The 24,101-nt window shown below is 37.8% G+C and overlaps 2 protein-coding genes and 1 long non-coding RNA gene across 3 annotated transcripts; 1 reads left to right on the plus strand and 2 right to left on the minus strand.

Moving 5' to 3' along the window:
- Nucleotides 1-1,800: 1,800 nt before the first annotated feature.
- Nucleotides 1,801-6,456, minus strand: LOC149690974 (uncharacterized). The gene is made up of 3 exons (XM_089869455.1): nucleotides 6,445-6,456; nucleotides 6,234-6,381; nucleotides 1,801-2,777 (listed from the first exon to the last, which is right to left on the minus strand). Exons 1-3 carry the CDS (start codon nucleotides 6,454-6,456, stop codon nucleotides 1,801-1,803), a joined length of 1,137 nt encoding a protein of 378 aa, XP_089725581.1.
- Nucleotides 6,457-13,532: 7,076 nt separating this feature from the next.
- On the plus strand, nucleotides 13,533-14,303 carry LOC149690975 (uncharacterized protein F54H12.2-like). The gene has a single exon (XM_089869456.1). The coding sequence runs from the start codon at nucleotides 13,533-13,535 to the stop codon at nucleotides 14,301-14,303; it is 771 nt and encodes a 256-aa protein (XP_089725582.1).
- Nucleotides 14,304-22,838: 8,535 nt separating this feature from the next.
- On the minus strand, nucleotides 22,839-23,449 carry LOC149690976 (uncharacterized). The gene is made up of 2 exons (XR_016383575.1): nucleotides 23,148-23,449; nucleotides 22,839-23,063 (listed from the first exon to the last, which is right to left on the minus strand). It is a non-coding gene; the product is annotated as an uncharacterized LOC149690976 (long non-coding RNA).
- Between the last annotated feature and the right edge of the window lie 652 nt (nucleotides 23,450-24,101).

Here is a 24,101-nt window from a genome sequence, read left to right on the forward strand (position 1 = left end):
TTCCTCCTGAACCTCTTTCGCTGGTATTGATGCACGGCAGCCTTGATGGGCCAGAGGCCTTAGCATCGGTTTTTCTTTTACGTGTTTATCCCCACAATCTTCGTCGCTTGATTCTGAATCATATTCATTTTTCTCTTGGTTGTCTATACTTTGCTGGCGTAAAATATTATGAAGCGTACAAATAGCTAGGACTATCGTTTCAACATTGTCAGGCTTTGCTTGAATGGTTCCAAGCAGAATTCTGAAGCGACTAACAATAATCCCAAAGAAGTTTTCTGACACCCTACGAGCTCTTGAAAGTCTACGAATATGCAAAACTTAATTAACAAACAGATAATTGTAATGAAAAAAATAATGAGCCTATCTTACCTAAGATTAAAAACTCTTTTGTGGAAAGTAAGCTCGCTTTTAGAGAAAAGCCTCATAAAATTGGGTTTGTATGTGAATGCCTCATCCCCTACTATCACAAATGGGACATTTTTTATCCGTCCTGGTAGTGGTTGGGGTTTCGGTAGCTTTTCTTCATCTCGTGTTAAAGCTTCGTAGAGCTTGGAATTGATGAATGTAGAACTGTCATGGCACCTTCCATTGGTTCCAACATCCACAAATATTGCCTACATTTAAAAAATTGAAACTTTCAATGCCAAATAAAGATACCAATTTTTATATTTGTTAAGTATTGCCATATTCAACGGCATTGCTCAAAATGGATTTAATACGCAATGAGAATGGGTCTGAAAAGCGTGACATTTGCCAAAACCTATTAAACCAGAAAGTATTCAATACTTACTTTGCAATGAGCGTCAACAAGGGCCAAGAGAACAATACTAAAGCTGCCTTTGTAATTGTAGTAGTATGAGCCAGAATTTGGCGGAGCAGTTACATTTACATGCTTTCCATGAATCGCACCGATGCAATTATCATATTGCCATTTACTTTTGAAATCCTGCGCAATGTTTAACCACTCTTCAGTGCTTTGCGGAAACGCAAGGTGCCTGTTTATGGGAAGTTAAGAAAAATCATAAAGAGTAAAGTATATAATCATTAAACATTACTTAGGCGCCAGCTGATTGAAAATTGAATTGCATGTTTCATAAACAATGCTATGAACTGTGCTTAAACCAATTCGGAATTGGTATTTCAATGAATGCATGCTTTCTCCTAAAATAAAATATTCAATTAGTTATGTCTATCACACTTATATTTAGATAATACCAACCTGTTGCCAAAAAACAAAGAGTTGCAGCTAAGCGCTCTTCACAAGGGATTGCCTCCCGGAACATGGTATCCTGCTTTTCGATAGCATGTTTAATGGCGTTTAATATTAAATGAAATGTGTCTTCGGACATTCGAAGATAACCCCTATAGCTAGAAGCATCTTCCAATCGTAACTCATTCACCAAAGAAAACGCGCCTTTTTCTTTTCTTCGACTCCACTAGACCTTAACCCACACCGAACGTTTTTTCTTCATTTCCTTTTCTTTTCTCTATCGTTTAAAAGCGCAATCCTCATCAAAGCCACTATCTTTTTCTTACGACAATCTTCCTCAAGATTCATATCTTTGAGATAATTAATAATTACTAAGGACAATAAACAAAAACCAGTCGCAAACTAATAAATTCTAAGCAGACGTTTATCAAAGAATCACTCCTATTGGTTAAAAGTTTTCGTTTCGCTATGTACGCCCTCTTGTGGTCCAAAGGTAGTCGGCCCGACTACCTGGGTGGTGTGAACGCGTCGCCCGATCTGACACAATTGGGTGACAAGTCGGCCTGACAACTCTATCATTTGTCAGCTGACTAAAGTTGGGTAATCTGAATGGGCCATAACTGTTCGCACACTTTGGCTATCTGATTTAGAGTGCTTATGGGCCGATAATTGGATGGGTCAGCACTTGAGCCTTTTTTATGAATCGGCGTTAAATTCGCTTCCTTCCATATAGCCGGTACGGTGCACGAGGCAAAAGACTGGGATATGAGAAGGTGGATGGGTACAGCTAGAAGGGGAGCTAGCATCTTCAAAAGATTGGGGTGGAGACCATCAGAACCAGGGGACTTATTGACATTTAAGTGAGAGAGGAGATGATGAATCTCAGGTAGGTCGCAAATGAAATGGCTAAAGGTATTGGGCGGATCAACGACAGAGGGAGGTACCAAGAGCAGTGAAGGGGTAAGTGGTGAGAGTTGCACAGTGGCCGCGAGACAAGTGTTTAATAAGGACGCACTGTCTTGGAGTGTGGTAGTGAGTGAACCGCCAAGGAGCTTAAGTTGAAGGATATTGAAGCGACACTTACGAAAACTATTGATGTGGGAATAAAAAGCTCTAGGGTTGGTACTAAACAGTGTCGTGAGTGAGGTTTCATAGCGTCGTCTAGTATTACGATAATGAGTCGTGTGGGCGTTGCGAGCATTATTATAATCTTGCCGAAGTCGAGCGAGGGTGGAGGACGGGGCTAACTTAGACTTAGCCTTGCACAAGCGGTGCCAGGCCTTCTTTTTGAAATTAAGACTAGTTTGAGTACGTTGGGCAATGGAGAGAGTGGCACGAGGTTTGGTGAGTGGGGAAAAGGAGCGTATCCCAGTTTGCAGTTGGGCAAGGAGGGCGGAATAATTAGTATCAGGGTCACCTTGACTGAGCACTAGGGACCAGTCGATGGTAGATAAAAAGTTACTAAACAGAACATAATCAGTTTTGAAGAAGTTAGGTTTAGGGACGTGGGTAGGCTTGGAGGCTGATAGGGCAACGTTAAATAGAATGGTTTCGTGGTCACTCGTACCTATGAGTGGTAACAATGATGGAGAATGAGCCACATTTTGTCAGTTAGAAAGATTAGGTCCAGGGTATAATATATGTACAACGAGCACCCCCGTCGCGCGTAGAAAAATTAACAATTTGTGTCAATGAGAAGTCTAATATCGTATCACAAAATAACTTGGTTGCCCGACATGCACCAGGTTTAGCGAAGGTAAACACTAAATATTTCGTCAGTGGGCTCAACGGCCACATCCACTGTTGTTTCGTCTTTCGAATCGTAGAACTAGTTGAAAACGTGAAGAACAGTAGCCTTGATTTCTTTTAATTCATTTTTGCTAAGAATTTTAAAAAAATCTAGCATTAAAGTTAGGTCCAAAACTGTAAATAACAATACTATTTTAATTACTAAGTCATCGTTGAATATTATGAACGTCTGCTTTGCAATGCAAACTAATCGAGATATTACTTCTAGTATTTGATTATAAAGCCTACTGAAACAGCAAAGTGCAAGGTTTCTGGGAGCGCAAATCAGCCAAATTCCACTGAGGGGGCTTAAGAGTAATTTCACACTACTCAGTACAGGTTTTCATTTTCTCATTTCATTAAAGGCGCATATGAGTGACACCAATGTAAGAGGTTTTTTGACTGGTTGAGTTAAGTCGAAGCGGTATGTGTACATTGTTATGTACGAGTATATTTATACATGCCATCAGGAATGTATGGAGCTTAGGAAAACTATTTTAGAATTTCTCCCTAAAATTGTGCCTTTACGCGATTAAATATGGTTGTATCTTACGGGTCACCATATTTCAACCCTTTTTGAGGGCAAAACAAGAGGAGCGCGCATACCTTAAGTAGATAGGCAAAGATCGAAAAAATTTCCCCAGGTTGCCGTTTTACTTCTCTTTGATATTTCGCTTGTGTCCCATTCGATCGAATCCCAATCGACCGAACGCGTTTCCCATTCAACCGAAAACAGCCCAAATGTGCGGTTTGGGGAAAATATATATCAAAATTTAAAAAGCAAACGTTTTCGCTTTTTTTAAGGCTTTTTTTTTCCCTACAGTTTTCGTTGTATATATATATTGATGTTTGAAATGTAAAATTTAACTTTAAGAGTGATTGATAACTGAGAGAATTGCTAATAAAGGCGGCTTTCTTTATATTAATAATGGCTACTTGTTTCAATTGAATAAGAAAAAGGATAAAACTAGTTACTATAATTGTAGAAATCCCTCCTGTAAGGTTCGAATAATAGAAGTAACCTAACCTAACCAAACCAAACCTAACCTAAACCTAAACCTAAACCTAACCCTAACCTAACCTAACCAAACCTGACCAAACCAAACCAAACCTAACCTAACCTAACCTAACCAAACCTGATCAAACCAAACCAAAACCTAACCAAACCTAACCTAACCTAACCAAACCTGACCAAACCAAACCTAACCTAATCTAACCTGACCAAACCAAACCTAAACCTAACCAAACCAAACCAAACCAAACCAAACCAAACCAAACCTAACCTAACCTAACCTAACCTAACCTAACCTATCCTAACCTAACCTAACCTAACCTAACATAACCAAACCTGACCAAACCAAACCTAACCTAAACCTAACCTAACCTAACCAATCCTAACCAAACCTAACCTAACCTAAACTTAACCTAACCTAACCAAACCTGACCAAACCAAACCTAACCTAACCTAACCTAACCTAACCTAAACCTAACCTAACCTAAACCTAACCTAACCTAACCAAACCTGACCAAACCAAACCTAACCTAAACCTAACCAAACCTAACCTAACCTAACCTAATCAAACCTAACCTAACCTAACCAAACCTAACCTAACCTAACCTAACCTACCCTAACCTAACCTAACCTAACCTGACCAAACCAAACCAAACCTAACCTAACCTAACCAAACCTGACCAAACCAAACCTAAACCTAACCAAACCAAACCTAACCTAACCTAAACCTAACCTTACCTAACCAAACCTGACCAAACCAAACCTAACCTAACCTAACCTAAACCTAACCTAACCAAACCTGACCAAACCAAACCAAACCAAACCTAACCTAACCTAACCAAACCTAACATAACAGTAATGTTTTGGAAAAGGCATATTATTTGAGAAGTCAATGAAGCTAAACATGAACATTTCGGAAAAGACGTACCATAGTAAAATGATTTGTAAAATATTACTAACCTAACATAACGAACCCAAACCTAACCTAACATAACAGTAAAGTTTTGAAAAAGGCATAATATTTGAGAAGTCAATGAAGGTATAAAACATCAATATTTTGAAAAAGGCGTAACATTGTTAAATGATTTATAAAATATTACTAACCTAACTTAACCAAACCAAACCTAACCAAATATAACAGTAATGTTTTGGAAAAGGCATATTATTTGAGAAGTCAATGAAGCTAAACATAAATATTTTAGAAAAGGCGTAGAATAGTTAAATGATTTATAAAATATTATTAGCCTTACCTAACCTAACCTAACTTACAATTTCCTTCTCTGGGTTTGAACCCGAGCCTCTGAATTAAAAGCCTGATATTCTACCATGCTGCTGCGGTGATTCGAAATCCTCACAGACATTTAATTAACTAATTCTTTCAAATAAATTCCCATTCAGCAGAAACCCGCCATTGGGCTGGAAATTTAAATATATTCTCCATAAAAAACCAAAAAGCGGTTGCGGTCGAATGGGATTCGGTCCAATGGGATAATACCGATATTTCACTGCTCGGAAGATTGTCGAATTTCGGAGTTGAACTCAGTCCACCCCAGTGGAATCCGCTAATAGAGACCCTCATCCATACCTACGGCAATCCATTTTGCTTCGTTATTAGACAATTCTTTTTATACTTCCATTTTGGCTTTAGCTAATTTGCAAGCTTCCTTTAATGGACCATCATTGCGTTCAATTGAGTCATTAAGCTTTTCCAAAAGCCAATGATATATTGGCATCACTTTTGATATTGTTGGAGATGTAACGAAAGGCACTTTCCTTGTCGCAATATCAAATTGCTTTGGAAAATAAAAAAGATAAAGTAAAGTTACCAGACAATTTTTTACAGAAATTTTACAGAAAACCTTTACAAAAAGTTACAGAAATTCCGAGCAATAACGGTTAAAGCCGAAGTGAGGTAAAAACGCTACAAACGGCGAATAACGTCAGGTCTCACGCGGTCTTAATTGGACGTTCCCATTTGACGAAATCCATGGCGTACTCCGCTGGGAAATTTAAATAACTTAACGCTCTCGTCTCTAAAAACATTAGCATTCTAAATTATAATCAAAACCAAATTAGTTTGCAGTGAACATTTTGCGAATGGAGCGGATATAAAATAGCCTTTTTCGTAATTTTCACGAAAGATCGGGTTGCTGAAAAAGGATGAATTGGCAGGCAAGCCTAACGAAGCAGATAATATTAATTCGTTCAATTTCAATGCTTTACGGCCATCTATAATTTTCTCGTACAGTTCTGGCGAGATCAGATCATAAGGATCACAAAAAATCTTCTCGTTCCAGTTATCGAGCTTCTCCTCCTTTTGAGTCAATAATAGTGATGTAACAATGACGAAAAGACAAATGCCGACAACAGACTGGAAATGAAATCAATTAGAAGTTTATGGAGTTACATGAGCGCGAATCTTGACACGAAGTACCATCAAATCCATTGACAATAATGAGAGCGAAGTTGACAGTGACAATTTTGGTGCCACTAACAATATGATAGGGCTGTGCGAGCCCTGAATTTTTGGTTTCGAGTCGAGTCTCGAGTATAGAAATTTTGCCTTATCGAGCATCGAGCCGTCTCGAGAACTCGAATCGAGTATCGAGTAGTTGGAGAATTTGTTTCGAGTATTTATCGAGTAATTGGGAATTGATTTTCTAGTATTTCCACACTCTGTTAGTTTATCGTTCTCACAATAGACATTAAGTGTAATTTTGATCATCGACAACACCCTCAAGTAATTCCCAGACGGTATTAGTCTTCTTCCCTTTAAATTTAACTAACTTAAAGGTGCGTTCAGATTATCCAACTTTTGTCAGCTGAAAAAAACCCCGACTAGTTGGCTTGACTTGTCCGGCCGACCAGTCAGGTCTGTCCAATCATTCACATTACCTGACTAGTCAGTGCGCTTTTAAGAAGGTTTTTAGTTCTCTTCTTCGCCACCAGATGCCTACAATATTAAAAATTGCCAATCGAAATTCTTATCGTCTCCTATTGTCGTCTGCTTAAGGAAATACGAAACTAGCTTGTTAAGCTTCTCTTTTGTTCGAACTTTGTCAATTTTAAAACCACATTATGGATTTGGACGAGGATTATTGTAGAAAGAGAAACATTGCCCTTATAGGAATAGTGACTTTAATAGATCGAACGAAAAAAAAAGAAACAAGCGAAGAAAAGGTCGATGTGGGTTAAGAACTGGATAGCGAAGAGAAATGAAAAAGGAGCGTAAAACTCTTTTATTTTGGAGCTGAAGGAAGAGGCGAATGATTATCGAAATTATCTTCGAATGTCTGAAGATGCCTTTCTCGATATTCTTACAGCTGTTAAATTTCATATTGAAAAACAAGAAACACTGTTTGGAGAATCTATTCCTGCTGAAGAACGATTGGCGCTCACGCTACGGTTCTTGGCAACAGGTTGGTACTTTGTTACTAATTCATTATGACGTTTTACTAGACTCTTATAATTAAAATTGTTATAATTATTGTAGCTTGCATTCTTTACGAAATCAATTCCGTATGGGTGTGAGCACCATTCACGAAATCGTTTACGAGACATGCAACGCAATATTTCAGCAACTTGCACCAAAGTAAATTTATTTATAAATCTAAATATGTTGTGATTCTAAACGTTTTCTAAACAGGCACCTAGCGTACCTCAGTCCAAAGACGATTGGTTAAAAATAGCCAAAAAATTCAAAAACAAGTGGCAGTTTGATAATTGTATCGGTGCTATGGATGGAAAGCACAAAAACATTACTGCACCTCCAAAACCCGGCTCGTTTTTACGTTTTGCCACTCTTTAGAGTGGAAAACGTATTGTTCTGACCTCTGTTGGCTGGACGGCTGGCTGGATATGTTGTGACTGGAAATGTTGTGACCTGATGAATTTTGACATAAATGAATATTTCGAATTTTAAATTTCCCGCGGATTTTCAACTCGAAATTCACCCGTAGTTCACGTTACACCTCATAGGTGGCGTATCGTATTTTATTTCAATTGAAATTATTTTCCTGTCGGTGCCGGGAGGCGAACCTGCGCCGTCCCGATCCATACTATGACGCCAGTGAAGACGCCAAACACTCTACCAATCGACCCACGCTCGCTTAGGATATATTGCGAGTTAAGTTAGAGTCTAGAGAAGAGAGAGGTAGAAAATGTGGATCCCCACCCACCGTCCCCTTCCGACGCGCGAAAACCAGCTGCAACTGGATTTTGCAAGCGGGAGAGAGAATTTTCCGTAGGATGCGTAGCGTGCGCGAAATATTTTTAGCAATGTAATTTAAATCAATGAAACATACTCATTTAAAGTTAAATAATTATAATTAGCTAATATGATTATATTTAAAAAAATTATATTATTTAAGTAATAAATTTAACGATAGTTGTTGAGAGATCCAATAGAGGGCAACATGAGATGTCATAAATACAGAGTCACTATCAACCCAAACTGAGTCATTTCAGTTCGGTTTAACAATCTGCGTTAACACTGAACCAGGTCCGATTCCCCTTCGTCTTGTGCCATTTTGGTAGATATAGGCTGGTCCGTTTAACGTGTTGTGTACCCAGTTTTTAAGAAAAAAAACGGTTAGAATTTGTTCTTTGAAGAGTTGTAGAAGCTGCTCAAGTAAAACAGATAACGCGCTTCTTTCGAATACCGGGCATTTTAAAAAACCATGGAGAAGCATCGTACAAATTACCCGCTAAGCGACGTAACCTTTGGTTAAAAAAGTTGGGCCTTGGACCTGAGCCCTTAAGAGAACATACTAGAATATGTTCAATGCATTTCGTCTCGGGTAAGTAGAATGGTTTTATGATAATACCAATTTAGAATAATATTTTTGGTCATGATGTTACATATTAAAATAAAAATTCATTTGATAGGTTGTCCTTCAACACTTTTTGACCATACTCACCCAGACTGGTTCATAATAAATATTATTGGTAAGATCAGTTACTCCATACTGATTTTTGTTATATATTATTAGCTTATTTTGAAACTCTTTGGTATTTCGTAATTTAGACTCTACATCTGAAGCTGATGATGTATTGTTAGATGAAGAGATTTGCTCTGAAGCTGAAAATGAACCAGTTATAGGAAATGTTGGCCAGCGTTCACAGGATGTGCGATATTAGCATGTCAAATTTTTCTGTTGACAAATGTACCCAGACACGGCCAGAATTGAATGTAATGGACCGTAGCACCCAGTTTTATGTTAATTAATTACATTTAAGTTGCGGAAACTATTTTAATCAATATTTTCATAGCTTTTGTCGTACATATCGGCAGAGTTTATTAGAAGGATTTCTGAAAATATAACCCTTAAATTATGGCCAAACCTGAACCTAACCAAACCAAACCTTAACCTAACCTAACCTAAACCAAATCAAAATTTTGGAAAAGGGGCAATATTATTTCGGAACTTAAATGAAGATAACAAAATACAATATTTTGGAAAATGCATAATATTATTTGGTAAGTAAATGAAAATAAACAATATCTTGAAAAAGGCGTAATATTATTTGGGAAGTAAATGAAGATAAACAACAATATTATGAAAAAGGTGTGATATTATTTGGAAAACTCAAATAATCTAACCAAAAGATAAAGGGTAAAATATTAGAAAACATGGAAAATATATATTTTAATTAGTTTCCGCACCTTAATTTTAACAAATTAGCCTATAATTAACCTTGAATAAATGATATTTATTGAAAAAACTGTATTTAAAATGCGCGAGCTAAAGTAAAGTTTAGATATTTTAATTAGTTTCCGCACCTAAATTTTAACAAATTACTAAATTAGCCTAAAAATAACCTTGAATAAATGATATTTATTGAAAAAACTGTATTTAAAATGCGCGAGCTAAAGTAAAGTTTAGCCCCATACTCAACCAGACTGGTTGCCAACCCCAGAACGTATCAAACAAAAAGTATTTAATTATAATTTGGAATTTCAATTTTAATGAAACCTAGTTTTTAAAATACCCATTGAGAGTCTGTAACTAAACGTTAACGACCTCTAGTCTTGCCAAGTGATTTAAATTTCAGACCTTCTCTGTGGGAAAGGGGGAATTCAATTAGCTAGATCTACTAAGCTTTGTCTATGAAGGGTTTTCCACACTAAGCCTGTGGCTTGTTTATAGGTGGGTCCCTTTACAATGCATAGAGGGGTGGTGGCTGGCTAGCTCCTATGCCACAGCAGTAGGTAAAAAGTGGGGCATCCAGCTCACCCGGGAGTCGGGAGTCCAGGTTATTTCTATGGGGAGTCGGGAGTCCAGGTTATTTCTATGGGGAGTCGGGAGTCCAGGTTATTTCTATGGGGAGTCGGGAGTCCAGGTTATTTCTATGGGGAGTCGGGAGTTAATGTTATTTCTATGGGGAGTCACGACTCCCAGGTGAGCTGGATGCCCCACTTTGGTATACTATCTCTAAGGAGTTAATGTTATTTCTATGGGGAGTCTTCTTCTATGGGGAGTCAAGAGTTATAATGTTATTTCTATGGGGAGTCTTCTTCTATGGGGAGTCAAAAGTTATAATGTTATTTCTATGGGGAGTCACGACTCCTACGAGTTGGATGCCCCACTTAGGTATACTATCCCTAAGGATAGGGAGGGGGTCAGCCAGGGGGACAGACAGGTGGTAATATACTTCCGCGGTCTACTAGAGAATGAGTGTCCATAGGTGTATACTTTGCGTACGATCGAACAACATCTGTTATAATAGGGGGGGGGATGATCCCAAATCATTGAGGAGGAATGTCGTTTGTTTCACCTAATAATAAGGGGGGAGGGTGTATGAAATGTTTTCATTTAATTCGAGGTAAATAATCCCATCACCGTTAGTATATAAAAGAGTGAAAATGTGACTAGTTTTGCATTTAACAGTCGGATAAGTTGTTGAAAAGATGTCAGAATCCGGGGAAAACACTGCTGAAATGGAGAGGTAAGTTTGTTAGCCTGCTGAAATTATTCGCGATTTTTTAAGTTATTATTACATTGAAAGAAACACCTTTTTAGTAATGACGTATCAGCTAACACATCTCCAATGGCAAACGGGTTTGATTTAATATATAAGGAACCTCTTGTTGACCCCTACAAAAAGGTGGATTACTACGACGAAATTTATAACTATCAACAGTCGACGTTGCACGAATGAATTATTTCTGAACATAAGAGTTTTTAGATATTCACTCCCCTTAAAAAAATATTTACCAACTATGGAGGGGGTTGTGTTAACTAAATTTCATGTCAATGGTCTAGTTAAATTGACGAGTAGTTTGTCCATTGAAACTTTCGGGTTTCGTCAAAGTATAACCCCAAAGGAGAGAATGTTTTCTTTGTCGGAAAATTTTCTATCAAACGATGCGTGGGCGACTGTACTCGATGAATTGGAGGAAGATCAGGTGCTATTACTACGTCGTAAGAAGGACTCATCAAGTGTTTCCGGGATAACTTTAACTCTGAAAGAGTGGGAAGCCCTTTCTCAGTCCATCAACACCATAGAATTTCTCTACAACCATGGCAGTCTCATGAAGAATTTTGAGATTAGGGAAACTCTAACATATTATTTAAAGGCCGCTATCAATAAAATCGCGTCGAACGAGTGTAATGGTTGTCAACTGCAGATGGGGAATCAACTTGGACACCCCTGTATCACCAATGATTGGGCTACTAAGGTCCGACTTTACTTCGAACCAGCCAAAGAGTCCTTAGAGTTAGAGGGAATATACGACGTTATATATTTTTATCAGCATGCCCTGAATAGAACAGCCGAAGCTGCTCGTTCATTCGTAGATGTTTCGACTATTGTAAAAACTTTTCTTTCATCTGGTAAACTTAAAGCTGATATCCTAAATCAGGAATCAACTGAGTGGGGTATTTCCCCTAGAATTATCGACTCCTATGTAAATCATATAAAGTCCTGATTGTAAATTTGTAAACCTTAATGCGAGTGAAAGTAAATAAAATGATTTAAATATCTTTAAATAATAAACACCCTGTTAATCGTAGGAAAATAAGGACTTTCGAGTTACCTTATTCCGAGTGGGGTGATAGCGTACCACCATCAAGGTTTAGATATTTATTATTTAATCGCAAATAGTTTGGTTTTCCATTTGGGGGATGACGGAACCGTTAACATAATTGACCATGGTGATGAAAAAAAGAGGAAACTGAAGATTGAGTTAAAGCCGAATATAGAACTTCAATTAGACAAACAACTAGCCGACTTCATAGGTTTCAGAGAGGAGTTGCTAACGGGAAATTCCAAATCAAAGCACTTACAGTTCATGTTTTTAAAACCATTCGGTGAGAAATATGACTTTATGAAAGCGTCAAACGTTATTCACGTTAATAGTATAAAGAAAGAGGAGGCAACAGTAATCAACCTTAATATTGATAAGGGATACTATAGAACTATTGAAGATCTGTTCAATAATATTAAGAGTAAATTACCGGACAATATCAAAAATCAGATACACTTCGAGAAAAAATTGGACGGACGAACACTGATGAGAGTTAATTCAAATTATTCTATTGAATTTCCCGCGGATTCTCCCGAGCTAGGAAATATTTTAGGTTTTACAGGGAACCAAATCGGTATAAGATTAACCGGCTCTGTTAAATCTAGAGGTATCCCCGACATCGCGAAAGGTGTTCAAAATTTATTCGTCTATTCATCATTAGTTGAGGAAACACCTGTCGGCGATACATATGCCCCAATATTAAAAATCATCCCATTTAATAATGTGGGGAAACATCGTGAAATCATGTCTTTGGAATATAATGAACCTGATTATTTTAAACTCAAGTCGAATATAATTGAATCGGTTGAAGTCAATATAAGAACTAGCGATGGGAGTTTCCTGGCATTTCACCGCGGACAGACCATAGCAAAAGTGCACATACGGAGACGGAACAAGGATGGAAAATAACCCATATGTTATACATTTCTCCCAAGTCGGGGTTGATCTACCTAATTTCTCCTCCCCACCTACACATTCCGGTGCCGGGTTTGGTTCCATTTTCAAAAATATATTTTCTTATCTGAAACCAATATTTGCACCCGCCGGACGTTTACTTAAAAACGAGGCTCTGAAAGCTTCAGCAAACGTATTATCGGATTTGGCTGAAGGTGCTAATTTTAAGGAGAGCGCTAAAACTCGACTCAAGAATGCAGGAACCAAAATAATCAGTGGACTCCAATCAGGGAAAGGAAGACATTTAAAGAGACGACGAAAGACTAAGGAGTACATTTCTAACGTGAAACAAGAGCGGGTCAGACGGAAAAAAGATTACTTAGATTAAGCAATGGCACTTTTGATGTCTAATTTAGATTTTTTCAACGAACCGATTACCAATCACTGCATTGAACAATCGGAGACTGTTTTATTCAAACCGTTAGGTAATTTATCGACAACAGGTGCACCCATCGAGTATTTAGTTCATGGCACCTCGGATTATTATTTAGCTTTAGCTCAATCTTTAATAGAAATTGTTGTTAAAGTTACCGAGGAAAATGGTGATAATCTTTAACTCTGATAAATTTCTATTGAACGGGGTATCATTGAGATTGAAATTCAGTAGAAGTAATCCCGCATTAGCACTCTTAACTCCAACTAATAATACAAAGAGTTATAAAATAAATATCATAGACAGCACACTGTATATCAGAAGGGTTAAAATTAATCCGGATATAGTACTCGGCCACTTAATGGCCTTAGAGAAAACAACAGCTAAATACCTGTTGAATCGAATAGAATGTAAACTGTTTACAATTCCCACCGGTTCCATGGAGACCCTACGTGACAATTTATATATGGGTAAACTCCCTCAAAGACTGACCATAGGAATTGGGCGCTCATCAGCTTTCAATGGTCACTACCATCAAAACCCTCTCGCATTTGAACATTTAGGTTTAAATTACTTAGAGGTGACTATCGGTAATCAGAGATTCCCTAACGAGGGTTTCAGACCATCATTCGCGCAAAATATGTGTAAGAGGGAGTACTTGAGCTTGACTGAGGGATTGAATAATTATAAGAAGGACAGTGGCAATAATATAACATTCGATGACTATATAAACGGGAACACCCTTTACGTTATCGACTTAACTCCAGATCAATTATCGGGCGAAAGTCATAGAGAACCAGTTCGAACTGGGAAATTACGTTTGCATATGAAATTTAACTCTCCAGTAGCTCATAACCTATCCGTCATTCTCTTCGCTGAATTTGAATCACTCCTACAAATATCTCGGGATCGTGGTGTTATTTACGAACAGGGATGAATTCAAATGAAATAAGAAACATTTTAAAATGTACTGTCGGTAAACGCGCGATCGGTGTTTTTCCCTCTAATCATATACCCAAGTGTAACCTTAAAGAATACGGGTTGTGTCTTAACAACGAGGATTGCGCGAAACCCTGAAGTCACTGGTTAGGACTATACGTAAAAAATGGGAAAACAACTTTCTTCGACAGTTTCGGATTATCACCTGAAGTGTATGAACTAAGCTTTATAAGAAAACTAACCAAACATTTCGAATACCAGAAATATCACCTGCAAAATGTATCTACTAAAGTCTGCGGTTTACACGTAATATATTTCCTGTTACTAATGTCTAAAGGGTGGCCTTTAAAAAAATTATTAATACCTATTGTAATAATACTATGTTAAATGATATTATGATAACTTTGCATATTTACCGGGAATTAAATAGGAAAAGAAAATGTATGCCTCTAGTAAATAAATATTCTTAAACAAGTACTGATTTTTTATCCCATCGGGAAAATATTTATTTTCTTAATTTGTTTTTATTTTATTTAATTTTTCTTTAAAAAAAAACTTGAAAAACCGTCACCGTCCACCAATCCATCCTCAAGGGACGGTCTAGAGTCCTCCGTTGGTTGTTGGAATCTTGGCCTTTTTTGAGCCCTAGACCGTCTTAGGGGTGGCGGTTGAGTTGGTGGTGGTGGTGCCATTGGTGGTACGGCGACTGCGAATTCCTGAGGTTGGGGAGGTGCAACAGGAACTACGGACAGGGATGATGTGGCTACATCCATCGATCCTCCGAAAAGGTTTAGGAACATCTCCCCGCGCGCTCGGTTCTCAGTGGAGATTCTCGGGTCCCTTAACTGCACCTAACGCACGCACACACACACACACACACACATACATATTTATCAAATTTTCATTCTCTTTATTTATAAATAAAAGTTTCTTATATTACTCACCTCCATCACCCCGCCGCAATTGCAGAATTTTTCCCTCAGTTTCCTTACATTCGGGAAGTATGGGAGTTGCACCTCCACAACACCTCTTTCCTCCATGCATACCATTTCATTGAAGAACATGTTGTGCATGACCTGTATGGTGTTAACTATTTCCTGGTAGGTGAAATTTAACTCGGGACGCTTAGCCCCGAACCAAGAGTAGATTAAACTGGCTTTCGTCTCCGTACTAGTCATTTTGCGCTTATGATTTTATTACCCAAAGTTCCGTATTTATATACAAAATATCCACGGCTTGTATAATATGATATATTATTTATCCCCACATGTGTTTCACGAACATTGAGGCTCTAAGTAACTATTAAGGATTGAATTAAATAAAAATTATACTAAGGATGTTATGTTTTGATGGGTGTATTCGAAGTTCCCCAACTTTCGATGTCTTTATTGTATATTTATAACAAAATTGACAGGTGCTAATTGAAAGAATGAACGTTGAATTTCTGTTTTGTTCTTTTTCTTAATTCCCATCTTCTATAGTAACACGTTATCACCAGCTATAGGATGGAACCAAACATGTTTTGCTAGTAACCCCCCCTCTCGAATTGTATTTCACTGCTTCATTTAATTCTGTTCCCTCTACAGTAACCTAATATAATTTGCCAGGTGCTATATGAAAGAATCAAATATGTTTCCGCGTCTAAACATCAATCCTCCAAATTTTGTCGCGTTGTTTCCCTTAACATAGTTATATGAAGTAAACAAATATGTTTTGCGTGTAAACATGGCCCCTTCAAATCCCGTTTTACTTAATTTTCATCTTGTATAGTATCCTAATTCTTCTATACTCACACAACCTAATTTTGTCAGGTGTTACACGAACCAGCCATTTTTGTGGATCTGTTTTATTATTATTATTATTTTTTTTTGGTTTTTCCCGATCGTTTATTTTCAGGGTAATAATTACGTCAGACGTTTAATGAAAGGGGGAGTTTGGGTGTATATACTAATACGGGGTGGGGATATAATCCAATACTTTGTCTATTGCACACGTGAATCAAGTACTTTGATGTAGTTGACGTTGATTGATTAATCAGTTTTTCCTATATAATCGAATTCAGCTCCCCTTAATTATTTATATCCTGCAAACCATCCGGGAATCCCACAGCATCCAACCTAAGGTATGTCTCACATTTTCATTAGTCCCTCTGTTTCCACAATCGCCCTAACCGGGAAAATAGAAATGAACCACGTGATATTATAATGGATGGATATAGGTAAGCCTGTATTCAAAACACTGGAGGAAAAAAAATGGAGAAATTCGCCTGCACCATTTGTGGGAAACCTTTCACCAAAAACTGTAACCGTCTACGGCATGAGCGAGAAACTCATCAAAAGACGTCTTTAGTTTGCCAAATTTGCGGGGAAACTTTTAAACGGCACTATCTTTTTACAAGGCACATGAAAAAACACCCCGAAGTCTCAAATTTATCTACCCCTGCAACACCCTCGGTACCATTTACATCGAGAACTTCACAGTCGGTAACAGCGGATGCACCTGTAACAGAAACGTCTTCCCACCCCTCTTCCCCTATTCCTAGTACCTCCCAACAAAACTCGAATACACAGCTGAACACCGACCCTCGAATAGAAACAATGAACGTTTTAGGGGGTGCTGCTTTCTTGGCGCGTTTTGACGGTAATGACGCGCTCGACTTTACATCTCTGATAAACGAGTACAGAGGGGAAATAATTAACTATCTAAAAAAACATTTAAAGGAGAAAAAGGGAATTAAGTGGTATTTAGTTGCTAAAGTCAAATTTTATAGACAATTAGCGAACTCGACTGATGAAGTAGAGTGTGAACCATATTTCCGCAGTTTAACCCAAACTACTATGATGATGGATGCAATCCACGGTCAATTAACGAGATGTATATTAAAAATTTTAAACTCAATGGAAGCGTTTGAAAATCAGGGGTCAGGGTGGAAAATCAAAAACTTAAATACAGATTCCTTATTGTATTCTATTCAAACTGAGGATGTATATCGGGATTTTAAGGAACATATGGATAAATTGGACACCTCCGATTATCCAAAAAACCACTTCTTATTCAGTGAGTCTAATAAGAAGAGGTTGGGTGTGTTTAAAGATGAATTAAATTCCATCCCAATAATTTCCTTCTGCGGTCTTACACCAAAAATGTATAGCATTAAATCCCTCGCGGGTGAAAAGAAAACAGCTAAAGGTATATGTAAAAGAATGATTCAAAGGCATGTACGTCAAGAGGATTACAAAAAGTGCTTCTTTTTAAGAAAAAACACTACGACGGACATTATTCGCATAACGAGCCAAAAACAAACTTTTTACAATCCATCAAAAAAAACAATGCTTAAATTCCTTTGATTCAAAACGATATGTTTTAAAGGACGGAATTACGACGTTAGCATTTGGCCATTATAAAATTACGGATGAATTCGCGGATTATTAATTCGGAGGTGGTTCATTCGCTATTCCTCCACCTTTAGTCCCATTTTCTCTGTAAACTAAATCCCCCCCCCTCTTTAGAAATAACACTATTTCAAACTTGACCAGGTTATTGTAGTTTCTGATGGTGGTGGTGGTGTTGGAATTTTTATTAATCTAGTTTCAGGACCATGGAAAATGATAATGACACTCTTGAAACCCTGAAAAAACATGGATTCGCGCCTCTTCCTCGAACAGGTAGTCTCCTCTGCCCTCACTGCGAGGGGGGACTTAAACATATGCCTGGTGACGGCCAGTTAGATTATTTCTGCACCACTCGGAACTGCGTGAAATTTCGACGATGCGTTTTAAGCCAGACGAAAAAGGTGGTTTGGATGGCCACGCGAGCTACATCCCGTCGACTGTTGGATGTGAGAAACGTTTGCGAACACTGTGGAGGGTTCAAATATACAATTAGGGGCGAGTGTCCTTGTCATGAATGGCGAAATTCTGATTGCGATGATTCGCTGGAAAATGTAAAAAAAATGGTTAAAGGAAAATATATGAAATTATGGATCATTAATAAAATATGGTTTATTTCTTGTTTTGAGAAAAAAATCACTTGTCATATTTTAATGTAGTTGTATATAACGCTATGGTAATTAGTTCTAGGAATCTTGTATATAATGTGATAGTAATTAGTTGTGGGACGCATTTCATGGGAGGAGCATGAGGCGAACGTTAGTCATTCCTCTTGAAGTCGTGGAAAGGTTAGAAGCAGCTAGAAAAACTAGAAAACGTAGAGGGGTGAAGGGTATTTCTTTGGATTCTTATAAGTCCTTATTAAGAACATTAAGTTCAAAAACACCTCGTATTTTACATAAAACTAGAAGAAATCATAAATGAAGAATTTTCCTGAACTCGAGAAACTCTACCATGATATAGCAAACGCCGGAAGCTACGCTGGTGTAAACCAACTATATAGATCCGCTAAGGATAATGGGATAAAAGTAACTCTAAAAAACGTGAAGGATTGTTTGAAGCACAATGATGTGTATACCCTTCATAAACCAGTTGTTCACAAATTTAAGCGAAATCGTACTTTAGTGTTTGGAATAGATGAAATTTGGCAATTAGACTTAATGGATCTAAGAAACCTATCACGCGAAAACAGGGGTAACAATTACATCTTAGTATGTGTTGACACTTTCAGTAAATACGCATTTTTAAAGGCGTTGAAAAATAAGAAAGGCGTGACGCTTGTTAAGGCATTTAAGTGCATACTTTCCAATTCTAACAATAGAGTCCCACGTCTCATTCACGTAGACAGGGGGAGTGAATTCTACAACCAAACTTTTAAGAAATTCATCCATTCTCGAAAAATGAAATTGTACTCTACAAGTACAGATACAAAGGCATCAATTTGTGAGAGATTGATAAGAACGTTAAAGGCACGTACGTATAGATATTTTACGAAATCGGGTTCAAGGATATTCTTTCATATCTTAGATAAACTTACTTTCGCCTATAATAACTCGCGTCACAGAGCAATTAAGATGAAGCCAATAATGGTATCCTCTAAAAATTCGAAAGAGGTGTGGTTAAACTTGTACGGCGATCATGACTTTTCCCCACCAACCGATTATCAGTTTGATGTTGGTGACATTGTACGGATTAGTAAGACTAGAGGGGTGTTTGATAAGCGCTATCTACCATTTTGGTCAGAAGAACGTTTTAGAATAATTGAACGTATCCCTAGGACCCCGCCTGTATACCGGTTAAAAGATTAAAACGAGGATAAAATTGAGGGAATTTTTTATGAAAATGAAATTCAGAAAGTTGGGAAAGATCTTTAGAACTGCACGTTTAAAATCGAGAAGGTTTTAAGGAAAAGAAAAACAAAGAATGGTGTTCAATTATACGTTAAATGGTTGGGTTACCCCGAATCTTTCAATTCTTGGATTTTTAGTAACGAGGTTACAAAAGCATAGGTACCTCTCAAATCCATGTCATTCGTCTATGGGTCATGAAATGGATACGTGGTATTTGAAATTTATCCACCCCTCAGCTTGGTTAGTTACAGGGAGTTCGCAAAGTGGGAAGTCGGAATTCGTTTTCAAAATCTTAAGAAACCTTGAGAACAGCATCACGCCTAAAATACAACGAGTTTGCAATTATTACGGGGCCTATCAGAGTAAATTCGAGGAATTGAGGAAAGTGGAACCCCTTGTAGAATTTCACAATGGACTCCCTGAAAATCTAGATGACTTTTTCGATCCGTCTATTAACAATTTAATAATAATAGATGATTTAATTAACGAGTCCAAAGATAATGTTAACATCGGAAATTTATTTATTAGAGGTTGTCATCATAATAGTTTATCAGTCATATTGCTTTCTCAAAATTTATTCAAAAATGGGAAAATCATGCGTGATGTTTCTTTGAACTCCCATTACATAATTTTAATGCGGAATCCTAGGGATCAGGGGCAAACAAAATATTTAGCGAATCAAATGTATAGCCACAACCCCAAACATTTAACCAGTGCATTTCACCACGCTACTTCGAAACCTTACTCCTATCTTATCATAGATACCCGTCAAGAAACACCCGATCTGCTTAGGCTGAGAACTAATTTTCTAGAGAAAGAGTCGATGATATTTTACATAAATGACGGTGGTTTTTCTAAATAATCAGCAGTATGAGACGGTACAGCACCTTAGACGGTCACCCTTTGAGGGATATTTCTCATCCTCTTTCTAACCCTCAAATAAAATCCGTGTGTGAAATCTGCTTAAATATAACGAATGGGAACGTTGTTCTTCCAGTGAAAGTAAAAAATAGATTTAAGCGGTATAAAAACCTAATTAGAAAATTGTCAAAGGGGAGAGTTTCACTAAAGGACAAACGGAAATAACTTTCTAAATCACAAAACGGGGGTTTTCTCCCATTACTGAGCTCTTTGTTACCCTCCATTGTAAACGGGATATCAGCCCTACTCGGTGTAAAATGACATCCTCGCGACCTATGGTTTTAGTACCATATGGACAATTGGAGTCAAACAAGAGTGTGTTGGATAATCGAATGACAGCGTTAGATCGTGACATGTATGATATATTGAGGGAGACAGGAATGTCCTCCCAGGAAAAGGCTAAACGATACATGAACCTGCTAGAAAATTTCCTACATAATAAAAGCAAAATGCAACCAGATGTAGTTCATGTCGATAACCTTCCATCCCAGATTCCGGCCGCTACAACACAATCACCACATCCACCAAATCTAAACATAATACCCAATGTTAAGCCACAGACGGCAACCCCACCTAATAACAACGCTGTAACAAGAACTCCGACATCTGAAACAGCTTTAAAAAAGAAAAAGGGGAAAAAATCACTCAACGTGTCTCGAAAGCCTAAAATTAAAGCAGGAAAAACGAATGAAACCAGTAAATCACCATTAAAGTTATTCGATGATGCACTAAATAATTCCGAATTATCACCAAGTTACATCCTCACAAGGAACAGAACGAAATTCAAGAATTCAAAATGTAGTGTGATCAAAAAACCTATTGTAATCAACTGGAAAACATTATAATAAAACTTTGACATCCCTAGAAATTCTTCCTTCCAAATTAAAACACCCCTCAATAATGTTATCCATCATCAGACTCTTATTAGAACAACTGTTATCACTCTTACAGGGGAAATATATTTCCAGACAACATTCCCCCCCCTATTAAAACAGATGTTGTTCGATCGTACGCAAAGTATACACCTATGGACACTCAATCTCTAGTAGAACGCGGAAGTATATTACCACCTGTGTGTCCCCCCGTCTGACCCCCCCTCCCCTCCTCTCCTTAGGGATAGTATACCTAAGTGGGGCATCCAACTCGTAGGAGTCGTGACTCCCCATGGAAATAACATTATAACTCTTGACTCCCCATAGAAAAAGACTCCCCATAGAAATAACATTAACTCCTTAGAGATAGTATACCAAAGTGGGGCATCCAACTCACCCGGGAGTCGTGACTCCCCATAGAAATAACATTAACTCCCGACTCCCCATAGAAATAACCTGGACTCCCGACTCCCGGGTGAGTTGGATGCCCCACTTTTTACCTACTTATTAGGTCCTCTTTAGAATCATTGAGGATACGCAGGAAATTATTAAACGCTTTAAACTTTACAAATGATCATTGCAATATCTTGCCGGTTAGAACTATGTATTTCCGGTTTGTCTCATTGGCTGGCGGACCGGTGTTTGAAAAGTAAATTCGTCTCGGCTCGGAGAGGTTTATTTTGGTTTCCCAACTTGTTCATTAATTTAATAGAGCGTGGTTTTGATTCATGGACATGTGGGGTTTTGTCCTTGCACGTTTCAACTGCGCCACTCCCCTTACGAAAAAACCAATAGGAAACTGGTTGGGAATGGTCCAATCAGATACTAATTGGAAATCTATTGGTTTTTGGAACGTTTTACCAATAATATGTTCCAATTAGCGACCAATAGAAAAGTCCAATAGGCGACCAATAGAAAAGTCCAATAGGCGACCAATAGAAAAGTCCAATAGGCGACCAATAGAAAAGTCCAATTAGCGACCAATAGAAAAGTCCAATAGGCGACCAATAGAAAAGTCCAATAGGCGACCAATAGAAAAGTCCAATAAGCGACCAATGTAAACTCCATTTAGTACCCAATAGATTTCCAAGAGGTGATGTATGCACAAAACCAATTAATTTCCAATAGACAAAACCCAATAGGTGGCCAATAGACAAAACCCAATAGGTGGCCAATAGACAAAGCCCAATAGGTGGCCAATAGACAAAGCCCAATAGGTGGCCAATAGACAAAGCCCAATAGGTGGCCAATAGACAAAGCCCAATAGGTGGCCAATAGACTCAACCCAATAGGTGGCCAATAGACTAAACCCAATAGGTGGCCAATAGACTAAACCCAATAGGTGGACAATAGACTAAACCCAATTGGTTCCTAATAAATGCAACCCAATAGGTTGCCAATAGGCTATACCCAATCGGTTCCCAATAGATAGCCAACAGAATGAACCCAATAGGAGCCCAACAGACGAAACCCAATATTTATAACCCCAGACTTTAATGGAAAAAAGAAAACATTTATTAAACTGTTTAAAAATCATTTTATTTAATAAAGTAGCACTTTTAAATATTCGGATTTTGAACTTTTTTGGCCCTACTTTTTTCCCGTAACCCTAAACTTCCCCGAGCATCCGAAATCTTTTCTGTAAGAAAATGGTGAACTCTTTTAACTGCCAAATCCTGGACGTCCAATGACTTTCCTTTCCTTTGAGTGTAGTAACGCACACAACCTAAAGATATATTTAAGTTGTGCTTTTTATAAATTTTTACATGTTGACATAAAGAAAAATTAAAATAAACGTTATATAACTAACTTTTTATAGATAAAACTTTAACGGGGGTTAAAGGTGGCCTTGGAGGTGCATTTGGTGTGCGGTTCCCTACCTTCCCATCCAAGCTTTTCATTGCCAAAGTTGGTGTCCCCCAAATGCATACAGCTAACGTTTTTGTAAACTTTGACTCGTTTGTTTGACTCAAGCAAACATCCCACTTGCTTTTTGAAATCATAACGCTATTTCCCAAATGAACCTTAATTAAAAATGTAACAAAAAGACGTTAAATAAAACGGAAATTTAAAGCCATTCCAACGATTCGTAAGAAATTTCCTAGTAACTAACCTCCCCATTTTCTTCACCCAGAAAAGATCGCTCGGACTTGTTTTCTAAAAAAGGATGACGTTATTATTTATTATAAATATTACTGGGTGAATTCACAATCTGAAACAGGAAAAAAGGGACTTGGAATTTAAAGGGATGTACACTAACTTATGCCAGGGCGGGGCTTATTTCAAATTTATATTTCAACACATTGAGCTCAACTGGGCATATGAGAATTTCGTGGCATTATCAGTGCATTCTCAATTACACTTGAAATAGAGCACAATTCGATCAAAGGAACTTTTGAAATTCATAGTACTTAGACTAGCAGGATTCATACATTAGGAGGCCACGCCATGTAGTGTGTGAAAGCAAACGCTTTTCCAGACACTACATAGCGTAGCTTCCTAATGTAAAGGCATGAATCCTCCTAGTCTGAGTACTATGTATAGGCAGCGTCCCTGCATTTTCTATCACTTTAATTTCTCTAGTCTCTTAATGAATGGATGAAATGAGCATTAATACTGTTGTTGACATACCTTGGCACTTGCACGTTTTACTAGGCCCTGCCTTTTTAAGTTCTAAAACTTCTCTTCTGATTTCAAGAGAACGTTTCATTACCCCAGTAGCACAAACCTTCCGCATAACAGTCGGTTAAAGGTCGAATAGTCG

The sequence above is a fragment of the Phalangium opilio genome, unplaced genomic scaffold (assembly GCF_054372755.1).
Source record: "Phalangium opilio isolate 3A_F unplaced genomic scaffold, DU_Popi_V2 ptg000026l_1, whole genome shotgun sequence".
In the NCBI taxonomy this organism is placed as follows: Eukaryota; Metazoa; Arthropoda; class Arachnida; order Opiliones; family Phalangiidae; genus Phalangium; species Phalangium opilio.

What these genes read in the sequence shown, in the direction of transcription:
- LOC149690974 (XM_089869455.1), bottom strand. An exon ending in CGAGAAAATTATAGATGGCC is followed by an intron (nt 2,778 to 6,233) that starts GTAAAGCATTGA and finishes TACCACTCATAG; the next exon opens with GTACGAGTGACCACGAAACC.
- LOC149690975 (XM_089869456.1), top strand. Translation starts at nt 13,533, where the DNA reads ATGGTGATAATCTTTAACTCTGATAAATTTCTATTGAACGGGGTATCA.